The 27,092-nt window shown below is 37.4% G+C and overlaps 1 protein-coding gene across 3 annotated transcripts in view; it reads right to left on the minus strand.

Annotated features, from left to right (window-relative positions):
• THO2 overlaps window positions 1-27,092 on the minus strand; it is a 75,452-nt gene that overhangs the window by 20,021 nt on the left and 28,339 nt on the right. For all 3 annotated transcript variants that reach the window (XM_088985910.1, XM_088985909.1, XM_088985911.1), the window contains 16 exons: window positions 23,933-24,008; window positions 23,111-23,304; window positions 17,608-17,688; window positions 17,211-17,421; window positions 16,854-17,096; window positions 16,682-16,762; window positions 16,474-16,593; window positions 16,320-16,379; window positions 12,457-12,584; window positions 9,364-9,460; window positions 9,132-9,260; window positions 6,011-6,114; window positions 5,645-5,825; window positions 3,493-3,674; window positions 2,699-3,305; window positions 2,412-2,516 (listed from right to left, as the gene is read on the minus strand). In XM_088985910.1, coding sequence (XP_088842036.1) covers window positions 2,412-2,516; window positions 2,699-3,305; window positions 3,493-3,674; window positions 5,645-5,825; window positions 6,011-6,114; window positions 9,132-9,260; window positions 9,364-9,460; window positions 12,457-12,584; window positions 16,320-16,379; window positions 16,474-16,593; window positions 16,682-16,762; window positions 16,854-17,096; window positions 17,211-17,421; window positions 17,608-17,688; window positions 23,111-23,304; window positions 23,933-24,008 — 2,599 coding nt within the window. The remainder of the gene's footprint in view (window positions 1-2,411; window positions 2,517-2,698; window positions 3,306-3,492; window positions 3,675-5,644; window positions 5,826-6,010; window positions 6,115-9,131; window positions 9,261-9,363; window positions 9,461-12,456; window positions 12,585-16,319; window positions 16,380-16,473; window positions 16,594-16,681; window positions 16,763-16,853; window positions 17,097-17,210; window positions 17,422-17,607; window positions 17,689-23,110; window positions 23,305-23,932; window positions 24,009-27,092) is intronic.

A 27,092-nucleotide genomic window follows, 5' to 3' on the forward strand; every position in this document is an offset into this window, starting at 1 on the left:
GCCCCCACTCCAATTCCTTTACTTGTACGTCACTTTTCCATACCTTGTCTAATACTGATTTGTCCTCTTCGCAACTTTTCCCAATTAAGGAGGTCTAGTATAGGCCTATTCCACCCAAGGATAGTGCTTTTTGTTGGAAAGTTGTTCATGGAAAGATTAATTTGATTTACTTCAAAAGAACAGACCACAGTGGTGTTTATCCCCTCGTAGATGTTTCTTGTGTAAGGCCAATGGTGAGAACTGTTATCACTTGCTAATTTCTTGTTCCTTTACTACTTGTATTTGGGAATGGGGTTTCTCTTTATTTGGGTGCAGGTGGACTCCTCCAAATAACGTCCAAAGCCTATTTGCCTCAACATTCTCTGAATGGACAAACAAAAGGGTGGCATTTGTTTGGACTCAATGGGAAGAAACGAATACAAGATTGTTTCAGGATAAGGAAAGCTCCAAGGAGGCTATATTTGAAACTATATTGATTAGAACAGCACTTTGGTTAAAATCCATGGATAAATTCTCTAGTGTGTCTATGGACGATCTTCTCAGGAGCTGGAAGGCAGTGGCTGAATCACCACCCAGTAGATCAGTAATTAATCCAATATGGTGCCTGCCGGATAGGGGGTTCACAAAACTCAACTTGGATGGAAGCTGTATGGGTAATCTTGGACCTTCAGGAATAGGAGGTGTATTCAGAGATGAGAGAGGTATTGTTATAGCACTTTACTCAGGACCAATTGGGGAAGGAGATTCCCTCAGAGCAAAGGTGCTGGCTGCAATGGAAGGAATACAAAGAGCAAGTCTGTTAAACATCAGAAAATTAGTAATTGAAGGAGATTCCAAACTGGTGGTGAGCTGGTTGCAGTGCAATAATCAGAGAATGTGGATTTTTAACACTCTGAAAAAGAAATTCAAATGGTTAACAAAAGATATGGAAGTAAAGGTCCAATGGGCTAAGCGGTCTGCAAACTCTATGGCAGATTGTTTAACCAAGCAAGGGGTAGAGAGGGAGAATATGTTCTGGGCACTGTTGTAATACTTATAGGGTGTCAGGGAAAGACAAGTCTATTTGCCTCTTAATGTCTGTGTATATTGTACCTCATGGATCATTCTTTTAAATCTATAATATAAATCTTGTTGTTATTGATCAAAAAGAAAATCATTAATAAACAATAATTCTCATTTATAACACACTTATTTTTGTTTAATATGATGAATATAAAATATTAGAGACATGCCCATTTTTTCTACAAAATTTATGTTTTTTACTATCTATTTATGACAACATGTCCGACCTCTTTGACCAAGACAGTTGAACTGCTTATCCAATACCAATACCCGGATGGAAAAGCGGCTTGTTTGTCAGTCAATATTTAAATCATTGCAACTAAACGCTGTGGCATAGACATGGGCGTAAACATTATCACAGGAATCAGAATCCAAAGTGTGTAAGTTGGGCAAACTTGGCAAGACAAAAAAAGAGCACTGAAATGCATGTAAAAAAAGGTTTATAAACATCCAACCCAGTAAGATAGAAAAGCATGGACTTGGGGAGTGGGGACACATGCAAGATGTATTGAAGTAGTTTCAAAAACCACAGGGTATATCTAAGTAAATTAGCCGCAACAGTAATTATGAGAATTACTATAAATAGAAAGTCCAAAAGTTACCATAAATAGGAATTACAAAACAATAAAATTCTGAAAAACAGATTCATGTTCTTAGACACCAACAACTAGAAAATAAATAAATAAATAAATAATTGAAACAGTAGTACGGTACCAATGTCATATAACCCAAAAATTCTTAAATTGGTATAGGAAATGGAAAATTAACTAAATTCTCCATGGATTCTTTTCTTCTCTCTATTCTCCTTTTTCTTTTCTGTTTATGTTTGAATCATTTTTGTAAAAACAAAAGAAAAAATATTATCCTGTAATATTATTGTTGGGTACCAAAATCTACTTTTAATATTTAAAATCTGGATTTATGTCAACAGTAAGTACATTATCTGATTTCCATTTGTTCTTAGCTTTTTATAGACTATAGTAATTCAGATTTCAGAGAGATACAATAATACAGATTCTGTGTATTATTGTATATATTTTAGAGTTTTATGACATGGAATTTCCAATGCATCTGACATGTTCATTCATATTTTTTATCAGAAAAAAGTTACATTTATATTAATTGTTTAGTTCCACGCAAACAGTGCTGTTGCACTATAACAGCTGCTACCAACACAGAGCATGAAGTCACCTTAATAGTGCTGTTGCATTATTTTTTTATCAGCATGTTTATAGTGATGTTGCACTACAACAGCTGCTACCAACACAGAGAATTATGAATGAGAAAAAGGATGAAGATCAATAGAGTAACTTTTCCAGATATTCCACTAATAATATCCATGAAGTCACCTTAATAAACTGGCTATATGTGACACGCTGACTGTTTGGATATCTGTAATACACAGCAAAGCCAGGCATGTTTCCACACTCACGTTCATATATAGATTCATCACTCTGAGGAATCAAATGTTAGGAAAAATTAGAAAATATCCCAAAAGGAAGCACTTCTAATCAATAAATAGTTAAACAAATTAGATCATGAGCTTATTAACTTAAAAATAATTAAGCAAGGAGAATAAAATCAAGAGGTACATGAGATAAGAGAAACCAAAATTAGAATCAGATGTGCAGACTACCTTCCAATGGTAGGCCATTTTTAATGTCTCATACAAAAACCTCCCAAGTCTACCTGCTTCATATTCAGTGCAACAACAGATCATTGGTTGCAAGGTCTTGCATATGAGAACATCAATATGATTAACAGTGTTAAAGAATGGTGTCCCGAGAGAATGTAGCGTGTGCACAAACATGGCACAGTAAACTGCATCTGGCATGCTAAATATACAGCGTGGAAAAATACAGCGCTGAAGAAATTCCATGTTGATCTTTAAAGTATCTGGGCAGGAACTAAGCCACTTATCCTTCTCTCGAGCAAGCCGTCGGCGGACAGATGCAACATTTTCTTCATGCTTTTGTAGCTCACCTGTCAAACGATCTAGTGATTCTTGGATCCTTTCCTTGTCCTTTTTCCGTTTGGCTATTGCAGAATTTGAATTATCAGTAAGCTCTTCAAGGGCTTTCAGCGCAGCATGCTGCTTGGCAATTTCAGACAGATAACGGTTTTTTGGAACATAAAGATCATAAAGAGTAAGCCCCCAAAATGTAGCATAGAGATCAGGAGATAGGCTATTCCAAGCTTTTGAAGGTAACATTGTTCGAACTGTATCTAAAAGATCTGACCACCTGTATATGATGAAAAAAATATATTAACCTGGTCAATAGGTACTAGCTTATACTTAAACATCACAGAATAAAGAAAGGTGATACAAATATGAAAGTGTGTAAACGTTGACAATTATATACCACCCAACAGTAGAGACACGATTAGTGGAAGATGAGAAGAGCAATAATAAAGATAATAGTGTATTACATTATAGGCTTCAGATGAGAGCCAAGATCCAGAACTTCACTGGTAGACGAGACTGAAAGTTCAGAATCTTTTTCAGTGTTTAATATATTTGCCTCTTCAGTATTGTCAGAAGGCCAGAAGATACTAGAACCACCTGTGCACTTGAAGAGCCTCATCACAGGCCGATATATCAAAAAAGCCACCTGAATAAAAGAATTAAAGGAATTATTAATCTAGAAGACAAGTAAAGGTTTTCAAGCAACATAACATTCAACTAATCATTAAATAGGGTCATTTACTAAAACACCCCACCCCCTAAAGTTTCATGGATTTATTAAGACCTACTTATAGTTTGTGTTTTACTAACATCCCCTATTGTTTGCAATCAATTTACTTAAACAACCTTCCATTAGATGACAAAGGAAAATGAAAGTTTGGACCCTAACAAGTAACATCCATTTAAACAAATTTAATAGAAAGAAGATAAAAATGAAAATATCATTTTCTCCCCTAATAAGACATGAGAAACCACTCTATTTGGCTCTATTTGGTCAATTTTTCTCACTGTATGAAGAAGTGTAGGGGGTAATTTTGGAATAAACAATAATGGGCCAATGCCCTTGAACATTTTCCATTCAGTTTAGGTGATCATGTTACAATTTTTTTTTGATAAAAGATCACTTACAAGTTTCAGATGGTAAAACAAACTATAAGGGGTGTTTTAGTAAAATGAAAAGTACAGGATAGGTTTAAGTAAATCCATGCAACTATATGGGGTGTGCTAGTAAATGACCCTATTAAATAATTAACCCCATCAGAAATTCATAATAAATCTTAAATTGTTGTTTTCATAAAATCCGGATTAGTTGCCTTGTCATTTCCTAGCTTAGGTTTGTGTCCAAAAGCTTGTTAACTATCTATATATATTTAGTTAACTAATCTCTAACACAACCAGAGAAGATGTATTAATGCCACAAAATGTTAGAACTGTTGTTCAGAAAACCGGACTGGACCGTCCAGTCGGACCGGTTGAACTGGGACCCCAGCCTTTGACCAGTTCGGTCATACCTGAAATTCATGAAAAACCAGCTAACCATCAGGTTTAGCCGATGAACCAGTCCAGGCTTTATGAAACCGTCCGGGACACAACATGAATAGAAACTAAATGGTTGTGATGAGACTTTGAACCCAAAAATTCTTACTTCTATGCATTGTCTTGTTACAATTAATCCATCTTTTGCATTTATTTCTGCCTCTTTAACGTATATATTACTTTAACACACATGTATTTTAAAGAAAATGTGAGTTAAGAGACTTTACCCCTGATCATTTATTTTAAAAACTTAAAAGCTAGCCATCTATCCACCACATGCAAGTGTAATAATAATTGTAAAAAATGTTTATGTAGTATTTATATGACCCGCAATATATATAGTATATCTTATTATACTAATTATAACGAAATAAAAATAGTATTTCAACAAAAATAACTATAATCTATATATATATATATATATATAATCGATACTACTATTAATTAAATAAGATAACCCCTTTCTTTGAATATATATATATATATATATAATCGATACTACTATTAATTAAATAAGATAACCCCTTTCTTTGAATTTGGTCCCTCTCTAATTTTGGCACATCCCTAATATTTAATATTAAACATACTAAAGAAAAAATGTGTGATAAACAATAATTTTTTATTGATATTGAAAACAAAATACAAAAAAAATTAAAACTGACCGAAAAATGAAATTCTTTTCCTGTTTAGTTGCAGGTCAACAATTCCACCTTCCAGGTCAAATTTGTCAACCCTCAATATCATAATTTAATAATAATAAATTTAAAATATAAAAAAATAACATATTTATGAAAAAATACTTTTGTAGAAAACACTTGGGCACATCTCTAATATTATATATTCATTATATTAAACAAAAAATAAATGTAATCAGAATTATTTTTATACACAAATATAAAAAAAATGAAAAAATTTAGACATACATTACTACTATCATTATCATCATCATCGCCATCTAAAATTGTCACATGCAAAGCACGTGCACATTTGCTAGTATCCATAAAAAACTTAAAACATTATGAAAAATAAGAGGGGAAAAGAGGAAAAGGAATGAGAAAAGAAAGAAATAAATGCATATACCTCAGGTTCAAGATGGTATTTGTGGACAAGATCATCAAGAGTGGGGATTAGCTGAGCATAGGCTGTAGCTGGTGATAGTGCACTACAAAGGAATTCAACATACTGAAGAAGGGTTCCATGGCAACGATCAAACTGCTCACTAATCATCTTAATATACGGTGAATCTGATTTCATGATGACCCTGAAAGGCATAGAACAATTATGCACAATTTCAACACACTGCTTATACAGTATTTTCACTAGAATGGCAGTCAACAGTTTTCAACTTCCCCGTCTCAACAACAAAATTAGGGTGATGTGTGTCTGCGCATAAATCTTTAGAAGGAAAATAGAAACAAGAATGAAAGAAAAGCTTTATCGGCTTACACAGAACGATGTTGGGCTATGAGCAACAAAAGAGGGATTGCCAACTTAGGTTCCTCCTTTGGAAGTAATGAGTCCCTCAGCCTGTTTGTGGATTTTATCAAAGCCTGCAGAAGCACCAAATAGTTAATTTTCTGATGCTTATTGGTTGGCATGCTAACAGATATGCTCATACATATTGCAATTAAATATATTAAGAAATCTGTATTCTAAAGAACTTGCATTAAACATAGTGATGAGCACCCATGCCCAGCCCTTCAGAAAATGCTATTTTAATGAAATGCAAAATAAATCGTGATGTATCCATCTAACTAAGCTATATGCTAGCAAATCTATTTCATCCAGACAATTTCTTATCTCTACAACTATTAAATCAAAAGCAACATAAATTATAAAACCTTTTTCACAGTGGAGTATTTCAAAGACACTTTGACAGCCTAAAAGCATGGCAACATGCATGATCCTAATCATCAAAAATACCCATTTGAGCATAAAGAAATGGCTCAGTCTTATGAGATGCATGCATTATATGAAGGATCTGAGGATCTCCAAAAGTTGGCAAACCTAGTTCACTTGCCACTTGTCCAAAAGCAAGAACAAGAAAAGAAAAGGAAAAATAAAAGATGGAACTTTTTCAAACCCAATTTCCCAGCTTAACATTCAATTCTTCCTACCCTACCTTAAAACACCATTTATTTGCCTCTGTCAATACCATATCTGATTCTAGATGATATAAACAAGAGAAAATGCATCACATCCAACAACTTATTCAGCAAATAAGTATGGCTACTCAAATGCCAACTCACCACCAACCACAGAATATATCATGGCATTTCAAGGATAGCTAATGAAACCTGAAACGGACTATATGCACATAAGTGCATATATGTACAAACTACACGTTTCCTTATTTGTTAAGTTTGGAGACGATTGTGTCTTGACAGCCCATATCTGATGTAGGACCAGCTCAATGCTACTCCTTAGAGAATGTTGAATGGTCTTCTTTGATCAGAAATTTATGGCTGTTGATGGTTGTAATGGCTTCTTGAAAGAACAAGGAAGAAAATAGGGAGAAAAAGAAGAGAGAAAATACCCATATCTGATGAAGGACCAGCTCAATTCTACTCCTTAGACAATGTTGAATGGTTTTCTTTGATCAGAAATTTATGGCTGTTGATGGCTGTAATGGCTTCTTGAAAGAATAAGAAAGAAAATAGGGAGAAAAAGAAGAGAGAAAATACCCAGAATCACTCACGGGGTGCCTAGAAACACTCCAGGGTATGTGAATCATTCACCATAATTAGCATAATCTGAAGAAAACTCAATAAACTTCATTGCCCTTTGTGCAAAACGTCCATACATATTTATAGACTTTAAACTCATAATAATCCTAAGAGTCAAAACTGTTAGACTCAATCCTAATGGGATGTACTTTTCTTGCAAAAACCTCTTCGTCTCTGCCCATGTACTAATCAATGTTTTAAAACGCGGAGATGTGACGCGAGGCATTCCACTACCTAGAGGCGTGAGGCATTGTTCAGAATGCAAGAGGCGTAAGCCTCCCGAACACAAGGAGGCATAAGCCTCATTAAGAGAAGGGGGGTTAGGAGGAGGATGAAGAGGAAGGGGGGATCTCATTTTTTCTTTATTTTAATAAAAATCTTTTTATATTAAGAAGAATAAAGATGCATAACATTAGTTGAAGGGGGGGGGGTCTTGTCGAAGCGGAGGAGGGCGAGCGAAGCGAGCTTTCTTGAGGCATACGCCTTATCTTTTCTTCCCTTCCCTTTTCTCTTTTTTACTTCTATTTCTTTTTCTTTTCCTTTCCTTTTTCTTTTTTTTTTTTTTGCCTTTTTATATCAAATGTGCATGAGGCATACGCCTCTAGCACGCCTTAAGAAAAAAGTGCGAGGTGTGCGCCTCTTGCACCCAAGGCGTATGCCTCAAAGGTGTCAGCGTCTTTGCCATACGCCTCAAGGCGTTTTGGGAGCGCCTCGCCCAGAGGCGCGCCTCCAGGCGTACGCCTCCCACGCCTTTTAAAACACTGATACTAATAGGATTATCACCTCTATTTTGAGTGTTTTCTAGTCGCTGCTCAAGAGTTCTCCACCATACTTTAGCATGACCCTTCAGCTTCATCCATGCAAATCTAATCCTTTGTTTGTCAAACATATCATGCCAATCAAAATATTCTTCTAGTTCAGCAACCCAATCAAAGAATGTTTGTGGATTGTTATCTCCTTTGAAATATGGTATTTCCCTTTCTCTACTAACATCTTTGAAAATCTTACTCTCATAGTCAACATTATTAGATCTGTTTGCTTCCACCATCTTCCCAAATAAGTCAACCAAAGACCCTTCATATGGTTCAAAAATCCAATCATCATTGATTCTAGACCTGTACGATTGTTTAGAAGATACCCTATGCTTATAGAATCAGTCACTTTGTGAGAACATAGTGAATAAACCATTAGCTCTGGTACCAAACTGATGTAGGACCAGCTCAATTCTAGTCCTTAGAAAATGTTGAATGGTCTTCTCTGATCAAAATTTATGGCTGTTGATGGCTGTAATGGCCTCTTGAAGGACTAAGATAGAAAATAGGGAGAGAAAGAAGAGAGAAAGTACTCAGAATCATTTACAGGGTGCCTAGAATCACTCTAGGGTATGCGAAACGCTCACCATAATTAGCATAAGCTGAAGAAAAACTCAATAAACTTCATTGCTCTTTGTGTAAGACGTCCATACTCCATACATATTTATAGACTCTAATAGACTCTAAACTCATAATAATCCTAGGAGTCAAACTGTTAGATTCAATCCTATTCAAAGAAGACTCAATAACTCTAATCCTACTTATGCAATGACTCTAAAATTTGAAACATAAACAAACTATAAATAGACAATCAACCCCTATTATTGGACCCTACAGAAAATTTGTAAAATGGCAAAATTATCCCCAGTATCGAAAAATACAGAAATACATAAAATTTCACAAAACTCCAATTTTGACTATTCAGCTCCTGCATCAATATCTATGTCAAGATATAAAGTAGTGCTTGTTTGTTCCACAATTGCATTTTGAGTACCATTTTCATGCACAATATAAGTTACCAGCATGCACCTTGTTGTTTTTTGTTGTTCCAAAAGAAGTAGCATGATACCGCAGTGTCTCACTCCCTGCCATTGCATCCAATTGTTCCTCTGTCATGTTTTCTGTGTATTGGACATTGGCCATTTGTTGAATGAGCTCCTGTTTCAGACACAACTCAGAATCCATGAAGCTTCTAAAAAAATATGTTATAAGTAGCAGACCCCTCAAATGTAAAAGGAAAAAGAGAAAAAAATAACAAGACCTGCAAAAGAACAAGCTCAATTCCCTTCCCCTTTGCCAACTGATTCACAAGATATTGGAAAAGACCCCTTAACTCCATTGAGGGGTACTTCTTACACCTGCAAAGGATGCACCAATAGCTTCAGCAAATGTTTGAAAGTATAATTCTAAAGTATGCATTTCTGTCCAAAGTATTTGTGTACACTATTAATCCCATCCATAACTTTTAGTCGGTTTTCTTGTGAAAATTTTAATGGGCAATTCAAAGGATGGGGGGAGGAAGGAAAAAGAATGGTAAGTACATTAGATCCTAAAAGCAGCAACAAAACATGTGCAAATAGCCACACTATGGTTTTTTTATAATAAATAGAAAGGAATCTCATTAAAATTTTCATAAAATTACAAGCGATGAGGTGATGAGAAATCACCCGACTAAAACAAGAAAGAAACAGATAAAAAATAAGAAACAGAAAACATTACAGCGTTCCTCAGATTCCAAATCAAGGGACAGCCAAAACCTGCAACCAAATGACTCTTTAGAGACCATGCAAAATCTGGTAGAATCAGAATCCAATCCAAGATCCTCTTCCCAGCAACTGTGCAAATCACTTCCTTACTTCGACTGACCTTCAAAGATTCTTTGGGAGATCTAGGTACCCAAAGCTCAACTCTAAAAAGACTGAAGAAAAACCCACAAATAAACTTTGTAAAGCAGCAACCAAAACAAGATCAAGCACGTCCTCTGCATCAGCTTCACAAAGATGGCACCTGCTAGGTATCTGAATCCCTTTACTTCTGAGATGGTCTTGATTAAGAATGCTGTCTAATGAAACCAACCAAGCAAAAGCTTCAACCCTTTGAGGAACCAGACTCCCCCAAAGCTCCCTTAATTTCAGATTTCTTGCCCTGATTCCTTGCCATCGCTTTGTAATAGGATTTAACCAAGAAGATGTCATTCCTTCTAGCCTCCCACCATCTTGCATCCAACCCATCTACCTCCATTTCAACTGCATGTAGTTTCAATAAAAGTTCAAACACTCCTCCAAATTCTCTATCAAGTAACGGTCTTCTGAAGATGGAATGCCAAATCACAGCACCTTGTCCAACTTCATACAATTGAGGAAGTGAGATACTTTTCGCACTCAACCTGTGGAGTCTTGGGTAAATATCACACAGCTTACCAACCACTATCCAATCTTCTGTCAAAAACATAATACTCATCCCACTCCCAACTTTAAAAGAAACAAAATTTAAAAATCTCGAATGAAAGTTCATAATTCCCTTCCAAACACACACCATAAGAAGATGCTACCTCCTTAAAATCTCACCCAAAGCTCACCGCACCATACTTACAAGCAACCACTCTTCTCCATAAAGCCTCCCTCTCGTTCCCAAATCTCCACAACCACTTCCCCAATAAGCATTTGTTGAACAACCTTACCCTTTGAATGCCCAAGCCTTCATCCTTTCACTTTCACACTTTCAAATTCCATAAGAATTCCCTTTGCATTCTCAATTGACTCTGCCAATGAAGCTGGAATCTTGAGGAAGGATAAGTAATAAATGGGAAGATTAGAAAGAACAATCTTGATAAGAGTAATTCTTCCACCAAATGATAAATAATTCCTTTTTCCACCCCGCCAACTTCTAATTAATTCTATCCATAACCGGCTGCCAAGTAGAGGGTGCAGAAGCCTTCGAACCAATTGGAAGACCGAGCTATGTAAATGGTAATTCTCCCACATGGCACCCCATAGTCACCGCACATTCCTCTAATAAATATTGTGAAAGGTCACCAACCCCTATCATCACTGTGGTATTAACTCATAGAAGATAATGTTATCTGCATGGTTACTTGTATATTACAGGTACAACTTTATTTACTCATAATTATGACAATTTTCATCAATTTTAAAGAATGAATGATTACATATAAAATGAGTCCAGGCTCCCCAATTAAATTAGGCTGACCCACTTCCACCTATCCCCTCCATTTCTCTATTAACAAATATACTCCATAACCATCAGGCAAAACTACCATAAGAAACACAGTGCACAAAGATCAATTAAATTTTGACAGAACTATAAACTTCAAAGAGAGTATACATATAAAATATTGATGGGTCAATAACACTTCGCAAAGTGAAACAAAGAACAAACATTCACTGCCTGTTAAATATTGACATCATCTCTCATGTACACATTTAGAAACTAAATGTGTACTGTAGTATGGACATTTTGGTCATACACTGCTCTTCCCTTAATTAATTAAAGGCTGGAGTAGGGGGCAGATGGTGCCTATTCCAGTCTCTCTTGCAACACAATCATTTCTTCACTTTGACTCACTTAGAGCAGAAACCAAGTTTACAACTTAGTCTAAGAGTAGGTTTCTGACCAAATAAAAAATGAATTTAATTTATTCCTGAAGGAAGCATGGTTACATTGTTTTGATATCAATATTACACATGCAAGAATTGGAGGAATAATCCCCACCTCAAAATGGATCACAATCATTGGCTTTCTTTATATATAAATAAACGAAAAAAAAATGCACAAGATATTGACTTTGTTTATATATTTGTATTTTGCATAGAACTCCATTTTCTTCAGTTCTCACCTAAACCTCTTCTGTTTCAACTCTCAACCAAATATTAGACACGATGTTACAAATCCTAGGATCATAATACTTTTTTTCTAACTGCATTCCCACTTGATGAGCCAACAATACATTTGCCCATAAAAGTCCTTACCTAATGTCCTATCATCTTTGGCATGGCTGCCGATTAAAGCATGTGTCTATATAAAATAAGAGGTCAGGCAATGAAGCATACAGCCAATACAAATTGACCGTAAAACTCTTACACTGCATTTGAAGCCATAGAAGCAAGGTGGTTTGGCCTGCCTTGCCTCAAGGTGTATGCCTTACTACCTCACCTCATAGCCCTTCAAAACCATGGTTGAGTATGTATCAGGCAGTAGATCATTCAGTCATTTAGGGTTGGGGAATCGTAGAAAAAGAAATAAAAAAAGGCAATGATTATTATGTACAACCATCTTGCACTGCACATCAGATATCATATAAATGGTAAACATAAACGAGATAAAAAATACATACAAGTGGCCCCAAAAGGAAGCCAAAGATTGAAGCCAGTCAGACAAATTAAGGCCATCTTCCTTTAGCTTTTCACGGCCCCCTTGTGCCAACCGCTCAATCACAACATACTCCAAGACATCATACTCAAGCTGCATAAAAAAATGTATCTACTCAGTCAAAAGAACATATAGCAACCGAAAGCAACAATCACAACTTACAATCAGAAATGCATTGAAAATTATAAAAAATAAGTTTGGAAGCAAAAATAGGGAAAAAAAACTTGCAAAGATACCATGCAACAAGCAATTAAAAAAAACTTCATAGAGAAGCAAAGAAACAAACAATTAGACAAGTAAAGAAGAAAGCATCAACTAAGTGGTAAACCCACTATAAAAGGAAACAACCTAACACTCAAAAATATTCTTAAATCTGAATACAACCAGTGAAGAAAAATATCATTGTCACTCCAGCATCAAGTAGAATAAAATAGAATAGTTACAGGAAAAAAAAAAGAATTGCATGGCAGAAAATAAGAATTTTATCTGTAATGTTTCATAACCATCAATTGAAGAACACTCAGAATGAAAATCTATAAACTCATTTCACTTAATATGAAAATGGATATAACAGAAGCACTCAGATCTATTGCTGCAGTCCAGCAAATAAATTCCATTTAGAGACAAGAAACCAAGAGACCAATTTCGCTGTAGGGACTCACCAAAAAAAAAAAAAAAACAATCAACTTGATATTAAAAAAAGTCAACTAAGACACCACAAAATCCATCAAGGAAATGGTGCCAGGAAGTAAAATATTATCAGATACAGTGTTTAGAAAACCAGACTGGACGGGTCAGTTGGACCAGTTGAACCGTGACCCAGGCCTCTGACCGGTTCAGTCATACCCCAAAAAGCATTGAGATTGATGGTACAAAAATCATTGTACAAGTATGGCCTTCTTGAAAGAACAGAGATGATCTATTGATTTGGCCATGATTGTACAGGGATGGTTTGTTGACTCGACCATGGTTGTAATCTGTATTCACTTCTTTTCTATTAATTAAATAGTCCTTGATCCTGATAAAGGAAATAATGTAATGACACTGAAACATCCATAGCAAGAGAAATATGAGCCCCATACACCTTCCCCCATTCCGCCACCCCTGCCAATCCATTTGGCAAAATCTTCTCAAGCAGCATGGAACCAAAATGAATTTCAACAATATCATTCTATGAAGCTTTCACAGTTCAGCACTTAAGCAATCAAGATTCTCAAACAATTTTTACAAAGAAAATCTGACTTCTAGCTTGTCCGGTTGAATCAATATAGGTTTTCCAGAACAAAACTTTATACTCATCACTGCTCTATTGTTCATGCACCCAAATCTTCAACAATTTCAGGATTGAAGCAATTAAGATTTGAAATAGAACTTCAAGCGATAAAATCTTGCTGTATACTCTTCTACCAGCATAATAATTTGCTGCAATTGCACAAATTCCAAGTGGGCTTGCTTTCAAGGCGCCAAGGCAAGGCTAGCCAACAGGGGAGTGGCTTGTCACCTAGTTGCCTTAATGGGAGCCTAGGCAATGGATTTTGTTGAATAAAAACCATGAATCCTAGGATATATAATCTGTGGAAGAGAATAATTTTGGCTAAATATAGAATGACAACAATAATTGGAACCCTCCAGAAACAAATGCAACCTACGAGTGTGCACTAAATGGGAGCCTAGGCAATGGATTTTGTTGAATAAAAACCATGAATCCTAGGATATATAATCTGTGGAGGAGATTGGGACCCTCCAAAAACAAATGCAACCTACGAGCGTGCACTATGAACAGGCATTCAGAAATTCTTGGAAGAATTCAGAAAAGGAATAAGATTTGAAGTTGGTGATGGCTCTGGAATGATATTTTGGCAGGACATATGGGGTGGAAAACAACCTCTTAAAGAAGATTTTTCCATCAAGAAGAGTCAGGTGAGTGGAACCCCATTTTTAGAAGGGTTTAAATATTTAGTAGATTAGGTGGTGAACGGATCTGATGCAAAGAATAAATGCAGTTAAACCTTCAAGAGAAGGCAGAAACAGAAGACCATAGAGATGGGAAAGTTCTGGTCAGTTTCGGTGAAATCATTTTATAAGCCTCTATCTGAAAGAGAGTCAGATTTCCAATGGAAAGAATTTGGAAAACTGCAGCTCCTATGAAAGTGGCCTTTTTCTTATTGACTACCACACTGGAAAAATGCCAATGGTGGACAACTTAAATGGAAGAGGCATGGGGATAGAAGACAGAAAATGCAAAATGTGTGGGGTGGAGTCAGAATCAGTAGATCATCTTTTTATACATTGCAAATTCACAAGCAGCTATGAAACAGGGTGTGCTATGGGGGTGCAGTTCTGTTTACCATCAAATTTGAAAGCTCTCTTATGGAGTTGACAAGTGTGGGATTTGAGCAAGAAAAGAAAGGTTATTTGGGAAGTGATGCCTTCGACATTAATTTGGTCAATTTGGATTAGACGAAATGCATGAATTTATTACGACAAATACAATTCAGAGGATACTGTCGTCGAGTATATATGAGGGAAAACTCATTCATTGGCAGCAAGTCATAGCAGTTTGAAAAACGACCCTTGTAGATCTGTCTTTGATCATGGGAATCTTTTTGTATCTAATTATAGTTATAGATTTGTCTGTTTGCTGAACATGGTCTCATTGTGCAGCGTATTGTAATTTTTGCACACACACACACACACACACACACACATATATATATACATAATACCTTACCTTTTGTCAAAAAAATATTACAATAAACAATAATGAGGAAGGCAGAAATTTGAGAGGGATCTGAATTGACCATGCACAAAAATTATAAAAAATGCTCCAAGAAGAAAATGAACAAGTTAAAACCAAGCAAATTGAAGAGAGAAAGAGAAAGAGAGAGAGGCAGAGAGAGAGAGAGAGGAGAAGGGAGAAATTTGCTAATTAGAATATCTATATTACATGTGAAATAAAGAAATATGAGAGAAGAAAGATGATATAGAAGAAAAAAACAAGAGCAAAATAGGGAACAAAGGTTAATATTGAGAAGAAACACAGAAAATTTTCACCACTTCAAAAAAACCACATTCAATTAACTTTGGCACTGTTTGGCGCGTCTTTTTTGCGTGGTCTTTTGGCTGTTTACAAGCCGGGAAGACCGAAAATCGGTCTATTCCCGTTTGGCACATGGAAGATCTAGCCACCAAAAGACGTGGCGCCGAAAAGACGCATGAAGCCCATTTTGGGCTGATTTCGGGAATCTCCAAGTGAAGCTTCTCACGTCTTTCACATTTTAATCTCGCACGGAAAGACCCAAAGTGACGCACGGAAAGACACGCGTCTGCCAAACGGTCTTCGGGCTGCCCAGATCTTATGTCAAAAGCTCAATGCGTCTATTGACTGTCAGAGCTACGAGAAGACCTTCTCAAAAAGACTTGCCAAACAGGCCCTTTATGTCTAAAACATGGCTTAAAGATGTATTTATAGAAAAACATCATAATTCCTATTCCACCTATCCTATATTCCTATGGTTATGAAACTTTAAACAAAACTTAGTTCCTACAACTGAAACTTTACAATCCACAAGCTAGATGTCTAATGGACCTTTATATTCATAAGGGGGTTAACATTCAAGAACCTTAATAGGCATTATGGAACTACTCGTGAAGATGTTGATATTTCATGAACACAGCTGATTGATGAAGTCACTTTTATTTCCAAATAACATCACTGATCACACACAGCCTGATTAAAATTTAATATGGTAAAACAAGAATACCAGAATCTTTTCCAAAATGAAAAATGAAGGAAGAAAATTAGCAATCAATTAAGAAGATACAAACCTGTGTCAAATACTTGAATGCATCTACAACTGGAGTAATCATATCCCGGTATGCCTCAATCTGTAACATATAACAAGGTCCCAGAACATGGTGTTGTTCTAGAAGAAATAGACCCACAAAACATTATGAAAATATAATGCAGAAAAAGAAATACCTGCAGTACAATTGTTCGAAGCACTGTCATTGGGTTGGCATGAGCTAGTTTTGCCACCATCCTACCAAGCTGCTTTAAATTTTCCTTCGCAAGTCGTTTTAGGATTCTTCTGGTGTCCAACTGTAGAATTATAGTAAGGTAAGATGACATAGCACCAACAGGTTACACTTATGAAAAAGTCCATGTCTCAATAAGCAGACTTAAAAACCTTTGCTGTCTGTCTTGCAGCCAAAATCATTGGAATCCGCTCATCTTCCTTTTCCCATTCTCCATACAAACGATACCGCACCTAAGCAGATGAGATCCATCTAGTCAGTTTGTACACAATGCTTAACAATTTGCAAATGAAAGAAGCAAAGAGCAATAACATAATGCCAAACCTCATATGGGAGGAGACTCAATACTTCCCATATCTCCTGTCCAACAGCTGGATTTGCAGGTATCAACTGCAAAGAAGGAAGAATGCATTTTCCTAGTGCTTCCTCAACCCTTGCCTGAGCTTCTCTCAGGTGAAAACCAGGACCTCGGCTTCCCCCATTCCCAGACTCATGGTAAGTAGTCTCACCACCAGAACCCACAAGCTCCTGTGCAGACAGATAATAGCCTTTTAAGACCCTGCATACCTGATCAGCATGAGATATACATAGTTAATTCAGCATGGTCATATGCAACCATAACTCAAAGAGAAAATGACACCATGAAAAAGTATGACAATATGGCTGCAGAATATTCACTACCTTCTGTAACAGTACAGTATTACGGTAGAGATAAGGACCAGCAGAAACAAGCATTTGAAAAAGTTCTCTTGGAAGATCAACAAAAGATCTCTTGACTGATGATGCATCTGTTATCTCCATATTATCAGAAACAGATCCAGTGGACAGTCCACTATGAATATGTGTATGGCGAACAATATCATATGCTGAAGAGATTGACTTTTCAATGAGCCTGGAGCATATAACAAGTACATTATAAGTTGCATAAGGAAATCATTTCAAAGTTTCGTGTTGCTATATCAAATAAATTAAACTGAAAGGCACTGCATTCTAAAGCACAATGGTGCAAACAAGAAAAAAAATTATCAAACATTACCTTGCCCAACTCAACAAAAAAGTAGAAAGTCTTGAACATTACCTAAATAAACCCTCACAAATTTGCACATGTGCAACAGGATTAAGTGGAGAGAGACGATCCAATAATACCTGAGCATGATACCTGAAAACAAATCACAAGATCTAACATACGAAGTCCAAATAATATAACCTGGGTCTATGAACTGTTAGATAAGCAAAAATGAAACCAAAAAAAAAAAGCATTTCACTTGATTAAATAATTGTCCATAGCTTGAAGAACAAACTGGGAATATGCATGCACAAAAAAAAGGCCATTAAATTCAAAGGGCTTGTTGAAATGGACACTATAATGCAATAAGGTTCACAACTGAGTCAAATAATCCCAGACAAGCCATCACGACTAGTATGAGGAAGATCAATGACTTCATTAACTCTTGTGAGTTACAAGAGTTTCCTTTACCACAAGCTATATTCATTTGGTCCAACTTCCAAGAAAACCCAACTTGTTCGAAGCTTGACAGATTTCTTTTTAATGAGGGTTGAGAGAGCCATTGGAGAGACTTGGTGGCTAAGGCCTTACCTAGGGTCACCTCTGACCATTGCCCCATAGAAGTAGGACAAGAACCTCTTGGAAATGGACCTAGACCATTCAGGTTTGAGAATATGTGGTTAACACATCCGGATTTCTTGTCTAAGGTTGAGCTGTTGAGGAATGGTGGAGTGAAGAGATGAGGGGAGTGAAATGGAAGGGGCTAGATTCCACAAAAAACTAAAAAGGTTGAGAGGCAAAATAAAAGAATGGAATAGAGATCAATTTGGAAGAGTAGAGGAAGCAAAAGCTAGACTACTGACCACTCAGATTGAGGATTTAGATGCAAAAGAGTCCCAAAGGATGATGAATGTGCAAGATAGAGAACTAAGATGGAAATTGAAAAAGGAGTTAGAGGAGGTTCTATTGAGGGAGGAGATCTTGTGGAGACAAAAATGTAGGCATAAATGGATCAAGGAAGGGGATGGAAATACTAAATTCTTTCATGCTACGGCTAATGGGAGAAGAAGGAAAATCTTGATACTTAAGCTTGAGGTTGATGGAGTTAAAATAACCTCTCAAGACAAGATTGATAGTAAGTTTGTGGCTCACTTCAAATCAATCTTCCAAAGACCTTTGGAAAATCAGTTAAGAGTGGGGGAGGAGGACTAGCCAACATCAAACAAATAGGGAATGGTTAGAAAGAATGATCGAGGAAGAGGAAATTAAACAAGTTGTCTTTTCTATGGATAGAGCTAAAGCACTGGGTCCAAATGGGTTTACAATGGCATTTTATCAGGACTGCTGGGACATAATCAAAGAAGATTTAACTGAAGCCATTAGAGAATTTGAGGACAAACATATTGTGAGTCCTGGAATCAATGCCACTTTTCTAGCTCTAGTTCCTAAAAAGACCAATGCCAAACACCCCAAAACTTTTCGATCAATCAGCTTGGTGACTAGAATCTATAAGATTTTGGCTTAAGTACTCTCTAGATGGATCAAAGCAGTTCTCCCTTCTCTCATTAGCCAAGCACAAGGAGCCTTTGTACAAGATAGACAAATTACAGATCAGATCCTCATTGCAAATGAGAGTGTGGAAGAGATGAGGAGATCTGGCAGAAAAGGCTTTGTCTGCAAATTGGACTTGGAAAAGGCTAACGGCCTAGTGGATTGGAGTTTCTTGTTGGAGGTGTTAAGAAGGCGTGGATTTGGAGATAATGGTGTAATTGGATAAGTGGATGTTTGAATTCATGTCATTATTCAATCTTGATTAATGGAGTGGTTAAGGATTTCTTTCCAGCCAATAGAGGCTTAAGACAAGGTGACCCACTTTCTCCTTTCCTCTTTACACTTGTTGGCTTGTTGCTGATGTTCTTAGTAGATTGATCTCCAAAGCAGATGTGGAGGGCCAAATAAAGGGTTGGAGAATAAGGAGGAGAGGCATTTCAGTAACTCACCTTCAGTTTGTTGATGATATTGTTATTTTCTACGAAGGGAATGATTTAAGCAAGGTGGACAACCTTAAGAATTTAACAAGAGCCTTTGAGCTTGCCTCCAACTTGTGGATAAACTTTGATAAAAGTTGTGTGACTGGATTAAATATGGAGGATTGGGAGATAGAATCCATTGCAGAGTGTTTAGGTTGCATCACCTCTTCTTGGTCTTTGACCTACTTAGTTCTCCCCTTAGGAGCTAACCCTAAAGAAAGTAGTTTACGGGCTCCTATTGTGGAGAAATTTCTTAAATGTTTGGCGGCCTGGAAAAAGAATTACATCTCAATAGGGGGTAGGGTGACTTTGATTAGGGCCACACCTACTTCATTTCAGTTTTCAGGACTCCCCCAAGGAAGGCTAAGAAATTGGAGAAGGTAATGAGGGACTTTCTGTGGGAACAAGGAGAGGTGAAAAAGGACCATCTAGTTAGATGGGAGATAGTTAATAAACCTAAGGAAGAACTAAGAAGGGGGCCTAGGGATAGGGAACATAATGCAGAAGAATGAAGCCCTCCTAGGGAAGTGGTTATGGAGATGGCCTCGAGAGAGAGAGAGAGAGATTATGGCATGAGGTGGTGTCAAGTATTCATGGCTGCTCAATAAATGGTTGGGATGTCGGGATATCTCATCGAGCTACCCTTACAACACCTTGGAAGGCTATACATGGTATTCTCCCTCGCTTCCTCAGGTTTATCAGGTATGATGCTTGCTCTGGTGATTCTATTTGATTCTAGGGATGTTTGGGTGGGTAATCAACCCCTCAAAGATCGGTTTCCCTCGCTTTACTCTCTCTCCCTTCACAAAAATGAGTCAATTGCAAATTTTCTTCCAAACCCGTTTATTCCCATGTCTTTAAATTGGGACTTTGGATTTCGTAGGGGATTAAGGGATGGTGAGTTGATTTATGTCACTAAGCTACTTCATTTACTTGAGTTAGTTTGTTTGGATCCCACATCTTCTGATCAAAGAGTTTGGACTCCTATTCCAAAAGGTACCTTTACTTGTGCTTCTTTTCTAAAATCCATCAATTCCAACCCCAATTCCCAAGTGCTCCCCTTTAAAGAAGTTTGGGCGCGACCTATTCCTTCAAAAATTGTTGTATTCTACTACGAAGTCTACTACGGGAAAATCAATACTTTGGAAAACTTGCAAAAAAAGAGACCCTTTCTTTGTCTTTCCCCGAACTAGTGTTCCTTGTGTAAGGCCCAGAATGAGGACCGTTTCCATTTGTTGATCTCTTGTTCCTTTGCTACAGCCTTATGGTGTTGGAGCCTTAGTTTATTTGGAGGTGGGTGGTCTCTGCCATCTGATGTGAATTTGTTATTTAACCCATCTATTTTTGTATGGCACACTAGAAGAGGCAAGTTCATATGGAAATGTATCAGGGCAGCCACCTTATGAACTCTTTGGGAGGAAAGGAATGCAAGAGTCTTCTTAGAGAAGGAAAGAAGCTTGAATGAAGTGAAGGACTGTATTCTAACAAGAGCAATACAATAGCCAAAAACCTTGCATATATTTGCTGATTTCACTTTTGATGACCCATGGAGGAATTGGTTAGTAATAGATAATACTTCTACAAAGAAGAATAGAAGTTTGTTAGAATGGGATCCGCCTCCAGAAGGTGTCATCAAGTTAAATTTTGATGGGAGCAGCCAAGGTAACCCTAGGCCTTCAAGTATAGGGGGTGTCCTAAGGAATAAGGATAGCAACATCATCTCCTTATTCTCAGGACCAGTGGGAGTGGGGACTCTACAAGGGAAGAAATACTAGCTGTTGTACAAGGAAGTCAGATCGTTAACCAGCTTGGGGTGGAAAATCTCCTAATTGAAGGGGACTCTCAGGTGTTAACAAGGTGGCTTCTAAACCCGGATGCTACCATTTGGGGCTACAAAGACCTCATCAAAAAAGTAAAGTGGTTAACCAGTAATATGAGAGTTGAGGTAAAATGGGTAAAAAGGTCAGCTAATGCTATGGCTGATTCTTTGTCCAAACAGGGGGTTTCCAGGGAGGATCTTTTTTGTGCTACATTGTAACTTGTTCTAGTATATTGGAAAGTTGTACTTAACTAGCTTGGAGAGGTTGCATCTCATGCCTCTCCTTGGGGACATTGTACTATTTATCATTGCTGATTGATAAACTTCTTTCAATTATCAAAAAAAATGGACACTATAACAAAGCATGGAGATCCACATTCAATCATTTTTTAGTGCCTGTCAACAATAATCTGGTAGGATAAAGGGCAAAGAGTCCAAACATTCAGGCAGCACCATCAGACAATTCAAAGAAAATATAATAACATAAAAACAAAATTGAAAAAAAAAAACATAATTAATATTTTAAACCTATCACCAGTCAGAAAACTACATAGCATAATGCTCATTAATATGGTTACATATGCAAGCTTTGACATGTCAATAGCTTTTTTTTTCCGTCATAGTTTGGAGAATCATTTATTTCAAACCCAAGTTCAAAGTCTAGGTATAAGATCTAACAGTTTAACCTTCTGGCTGGTCCTGGTCCCAGACTGCTGCATTCAATAAAATAAAGTCAAACAGAACATATAGGACAGGACATCTATGTGGAAAAGAGAGAAACCATCATCTTTTTTTTGGCAAAGAAAAACATCTACTAAGTCTTTGTGTTCCTGCTAGAAGCCTTATCCTGCAAAGGATTAGGTGTAGAAGAAATGGCTTTAAGAAAAAGGAGCATAAGTGAACAAACCCAAAGAGTCAAAGGTCCATATTCTGCAGCCATATTTAGAAGTAATGGTGAAAATATATTCTTTTGAACAGAGCACTGGTGTGGCAATGCTCCCCTATGCCTCATTGGAAATCAAATTGTATGGGCACCGAGACTGCAAAGAAATTGGATGACTGGAATCTAAAACCACTCATTGAAATGTTGAGGGAGGTGAAAAGAACCAATCTAAAACCAGGCTCAGGTGATCAAATGTGGTGCACTGGTAATAAGCCAGGTAGGTTGTCAATCAAGTCCTAATTTGAGAAATTGGAGCCTCGGAGCAAGGACCAAACTTTCACAACGTATCAGACAATATGTATTGTATCGATGGGTCAAAGATACGCAAAATATGAGGAGTTTCAGGGTATGAACAGCTTCAGGGAGTAGCCAGGCCTTATACTGACCCCCCTAAACATTTAAAAAAAAAAGAAAGAAAAAAAAAAACTAAAACAGATTAAAAGTGCATCATTTAAAAGTCCAACACACACCATCTTATGTATCAGACTGTCAAGACTGTGAACCTTGCCACAGAGCAGGAGGATGTCCTGGTGCTGGATTTGGAAGCAAAAAGTTCCATCAATGGGATCTTATTTTCTTTGGTTAGCCATCAAAGGCAAGATTCTCACAATAGACAGTCTCCAGTACAAAGGAATGATCATTATAAATAGGTGCTATTTATGTGGTGCTCTGGATGAAACTATCCAGCACCTGACCTACCCTATTTGGTGTCACAAGATTAAGTTGTTTGGAGTGCAGTAGGTTATCCCTCCTCACATCCACACGTAATAGAACCAGACTTACCAGTCATCAACAGAAAGAAACCCACTGAGCAAACCCAGACTCTGGTTATTTTCCAGCTCAGTTGAACGTTCAGCAACGGCTTCACTTTCCATGTCTAAAGCAGCAAAAAGATCTATTGTCACATCCCCTTGTTTTTCATCTTCCATCAGATCCTTTCCAGTAGCAGCAAGATTTATTTTGCCAATTTTGTTAGCCTAGAAAAATAGAGAAGTCAAGCCCAATAAAAAAGATAATTGGTCACTTCAGCTGAATCCTTCTTCAAACTTTTCAATGCAAAGAAAACATCAACAACTGTTGGTGTAAAATAGAACAAATAAGTTCAAAAATCAGTATGTAATCATAAAGAAAAAGACTAAGAAAAAATACATTCAACAAGAAAAACTAAGACCTCCACAAACATAGACAAACACATCGAAAGCCTAAATATTCAAGCCACTGATTAATATGGGTAATTGCCACCATAAAGAACTTTTTATGTGGTTAGGGCATAAAAAAAAGGGAACATTCTGCAAGTTCGTTGCAGAGTATGTAACAAGATAGTGATACAAAGGTGCTAGAAACTGTGACTCCAAGAACCCAGAAGGCGACAAGCCAGTGCAACTCATATCATATATTATTTTGTGTGTTCTTCAAAGTGGTTCAGTACATTCAAGTGAGTAATATAAAATGCTAAAAGAAACAAAGATATGCACCATATGAATTGACAAAAGTTATGCATATAATACAACTAGCAATTAAAAGACAATAAAAGTAAAAAAGGTCCTGTCAAATAAAAGTGTCAGGAATCTAACAAATGCACATATTTGAAATAGGTTAAGATACCTCTTCAAACCGCTTGGCAGAAAATGCATTATAATGCTCAAAAGCTTCATCATCCTTAGGAAGCAAATGTGCATATCTGAAATGGACAAGGTATTGTCAGAAGTAACAATAAAAGCATGTTCATCTAAAAGGAAAAAACAGTAACCAATTTAGTGGTAAAACCAACAACATAACAAAATATATGAAACAAAGTCAAGTGTTCCCCACAATTCTCTGAACCTCCTATATGGAAGTTGACCATGTTTGATAGACAAGCAACATTAGTTCCTCTCTTTCTTTTAACCTTGCACCATAAATAAGAATTTACTAATCAAAATATTAATCAAGAATTGGGACCAGCAGAACTCAGAAGCCTCAGCAAAACAGATGATACAAAATACAAAAGGACCAGGCTACTAAGAATGGTACTGTCATTCTAGTAGGGGATGATACCAATGCAGCTTACTCCTCCTCTGGTAAGGCTATCAGTCATCAAGTTGGCAAACCTCAGAATCCATATGAAGAATACAAAGTGCAGGATTTTGTACAAACAACATTCTACCCACTAAGCTCATAGCAATTCTGAAAGGGTCTGTTATTCTTACCCAGTTATACTAAGCGTGGAAACAGTTTCCTAAGAAGTCTAAAGTCAAACCATGAGTAATTCTTAGGACATAATTTGACTGTCTAACACTGCACCATATAAAAACGATGGCCTTGTTGCTATCTCATAAAATAGCCCTTGCAATCTGATATTATTCTCTGATCACTTCTCTTGACAATAAAGGCAACATTTTAGTCCTGCAAGTCCATGTTTTCCTTTCATGTTACTGAGGACTTTCTGCCATGTCAACTTTGCTGCCAAACTGAACACAATAAAAGTTTTACAGGTCAAAGCGGCACCTAAATCAGTGCTTAGGTGAACCTTCTCAATAGCTGATGTCTGAGAGTAAAACAGGTTAGTGTAGCATAAGAACATGGTACTAGGGGCTGTAGCATTAGACCAGACAACTCCCATACACAAGGCAAAGGATGACTTGAAACAAAACAATACAATAAGGGCAAATCCAGAACAGGGAGAGAAACCCACATTGATAAAAGATGGGGTGATGACCTTAGAACCTGATTTCCCAGAGGCAACACAAGGAAAGAGGTGTTGAAGGATGCAAGATACCCATATCTACTAAATGTTCTGAAGGGTTAATTTAGTCAAAGTGAGTTCTCACCATATGAAGGGGAGTTGTATTTGAAAACCAAATTTCCCTGCAACAGTGGTTCTTACCATGTCTGGGAGAGGGTACAAATGAGATCTGTATTTAGTATGCACTTCAAGTGTTCCACATTGGCGGGAGCCTCATGCACTGGGCTGCCCTTTTTTCCAAGTGTTCCACCATCCATCAATTCAGAAGTCCAAGACCTCCTTCAAATAGCTTATAGCTCAACTGTAGAGATTCATACTTCTGGGGGATGAAAATTATAAATCCTCTGTTGGTTTGAAGTGGTATCAGGCTTAAAGGCTAATCTAGCAAAGAGTGAAATGATGGCTGTTGGAGAGGTTAGTAATCTGCAGTCCCTAGCTAACTTGTTGGGTTGCAGGGTGGAAACTCTACCTTCCTCCTATTTGGGGCAGCCTTTAGGGGCTAAGTGCAATTCCAAAAGCATTTGGTCCCTGGTGGCTGAAAAAATGACTAGCAAGTTAGCATCATTGAAGGCAAGGTATTTGTCTAAGGGGGGTAAATTAGTGCAGTTAAAAAGTGTGTTGGACAGCATTCCTGTGTATTTCATGTCCTTGTTCCCTTTGCCGGCGGAGTTAGCTTCAAGACTGGAGAAAATCATGTGAGATTTTTTGTGTGTGGGGTGGAAAGATTCCAACAAGTTTCACCTAGTAAGTTGGGATCAGATTTGTAAACCTTCCAACTCTGGTGGTTTGGGAATCAGAAAACTGAAGCCTTTCAACTTGGCTCATCTTGGGAAGTGGTTTTGGAGGTTTCTGCAGGAGCCTAACGAGTTACGGAGACAAGTTTTTTTTTATCAACAACACTTTCATTAATTCAACAATAGAAGATTTACAAGAGGAAGACTAACACACTTATCTTCCAAGAACAACAAAGGACCTCAAGAAAAGGAAAAAGAAAAAGAAAAGACACTAAAGTTACAGCTTAGCCCAAAACAGTGAATCCCTTTCTGCCCCTTGTTTGGCTAAACCATCAGCTAGAGAATTGGCCGATATTTTAATCCAGCATATCTTAACCTCCATCTCCCGCACCAACCACTTAAATTTCCTCCTCTCATTGCTGTAATTCCATAAGCCATTGGTGTCTTTATTCAGCCACCCTATCACCACCTTCGAATCCCCTTCAATTAGGAGTTTCCTGATGTTCATCTCCTTAGCTTTCTGGACTCCTTCCATAAGTGCAAAGATCTCAGCTCTAAGGGAGCCACCCACTCCAATTGGGCCTGAGAACATGTCAGAAATGACCCCATTCTCATCCCTAAAAGCACCCCCAATCACCGATTGTCCCGGAAAAGGAAAAAGAAAAAGAAAAGACATTAAAGTTACAGCTTAGCCCAAAACAGTGAATCCCTTTCTGCCCCTTGTTTGGCTAAACCATCAGCTAGAGAACTGGCCGATATTTTAATCCAGCATATCTTAACCTCCATCTCCCGCACCAACCACTTAAATTTCCTCCTCTCGTTGCTGTAATTCCATAAGCCATTGGTGTCTTTATTCAGCCACCCTATCACCACCTTCGAATCCCCTTCAATTAGGAGTTTCCTGATGTTCATCTCCTTAGCTTTCTGGACTCCTTCCATAAGTGCAAAGATCTCAGCTCTAAGGGAGCCACCCACTCCAATTGGGCCTGAGAACATGTCAGAAATGACCCCATTCTCATCCCTAAAAGCACCCCCAATCACCGATTGTCCCGGATTTCCCCTACTACACCCATCAAAGTTTAGTTTCAAGAATCCAGCAGGTGGAGGGGTCCAAGACACACACTCATTGCTGACTTGGTCTGTGTGCAATTTGCTATTTCACCCCATGTCCTCAACATGTCATCCAAAGTGTAATCTGTGAATAACTCCAAAGATTTCAGCCACTATACAGCCCTAATGTGTATGATAGCCTTCAGATCTGCTGCTCCTCTCTCAGCTCTTGAGAATATCCTGGAATTTCTTTCTT

Source organism: Nelumbo lutea, chromosome 4 (assembly GCF_056320005.1).
Source record: "Nelumbo lutea isolate HS-2025 chromosome 4, American lotus-T2T, whole genome shotgun sequence".
Lineage (NCBI taxonomy): Eukaryota > Viridiplantae > Streptophyta > Magnoliopsida > Proteales > Nelumbonaceae > Nelumbo > Nelumbo lutea.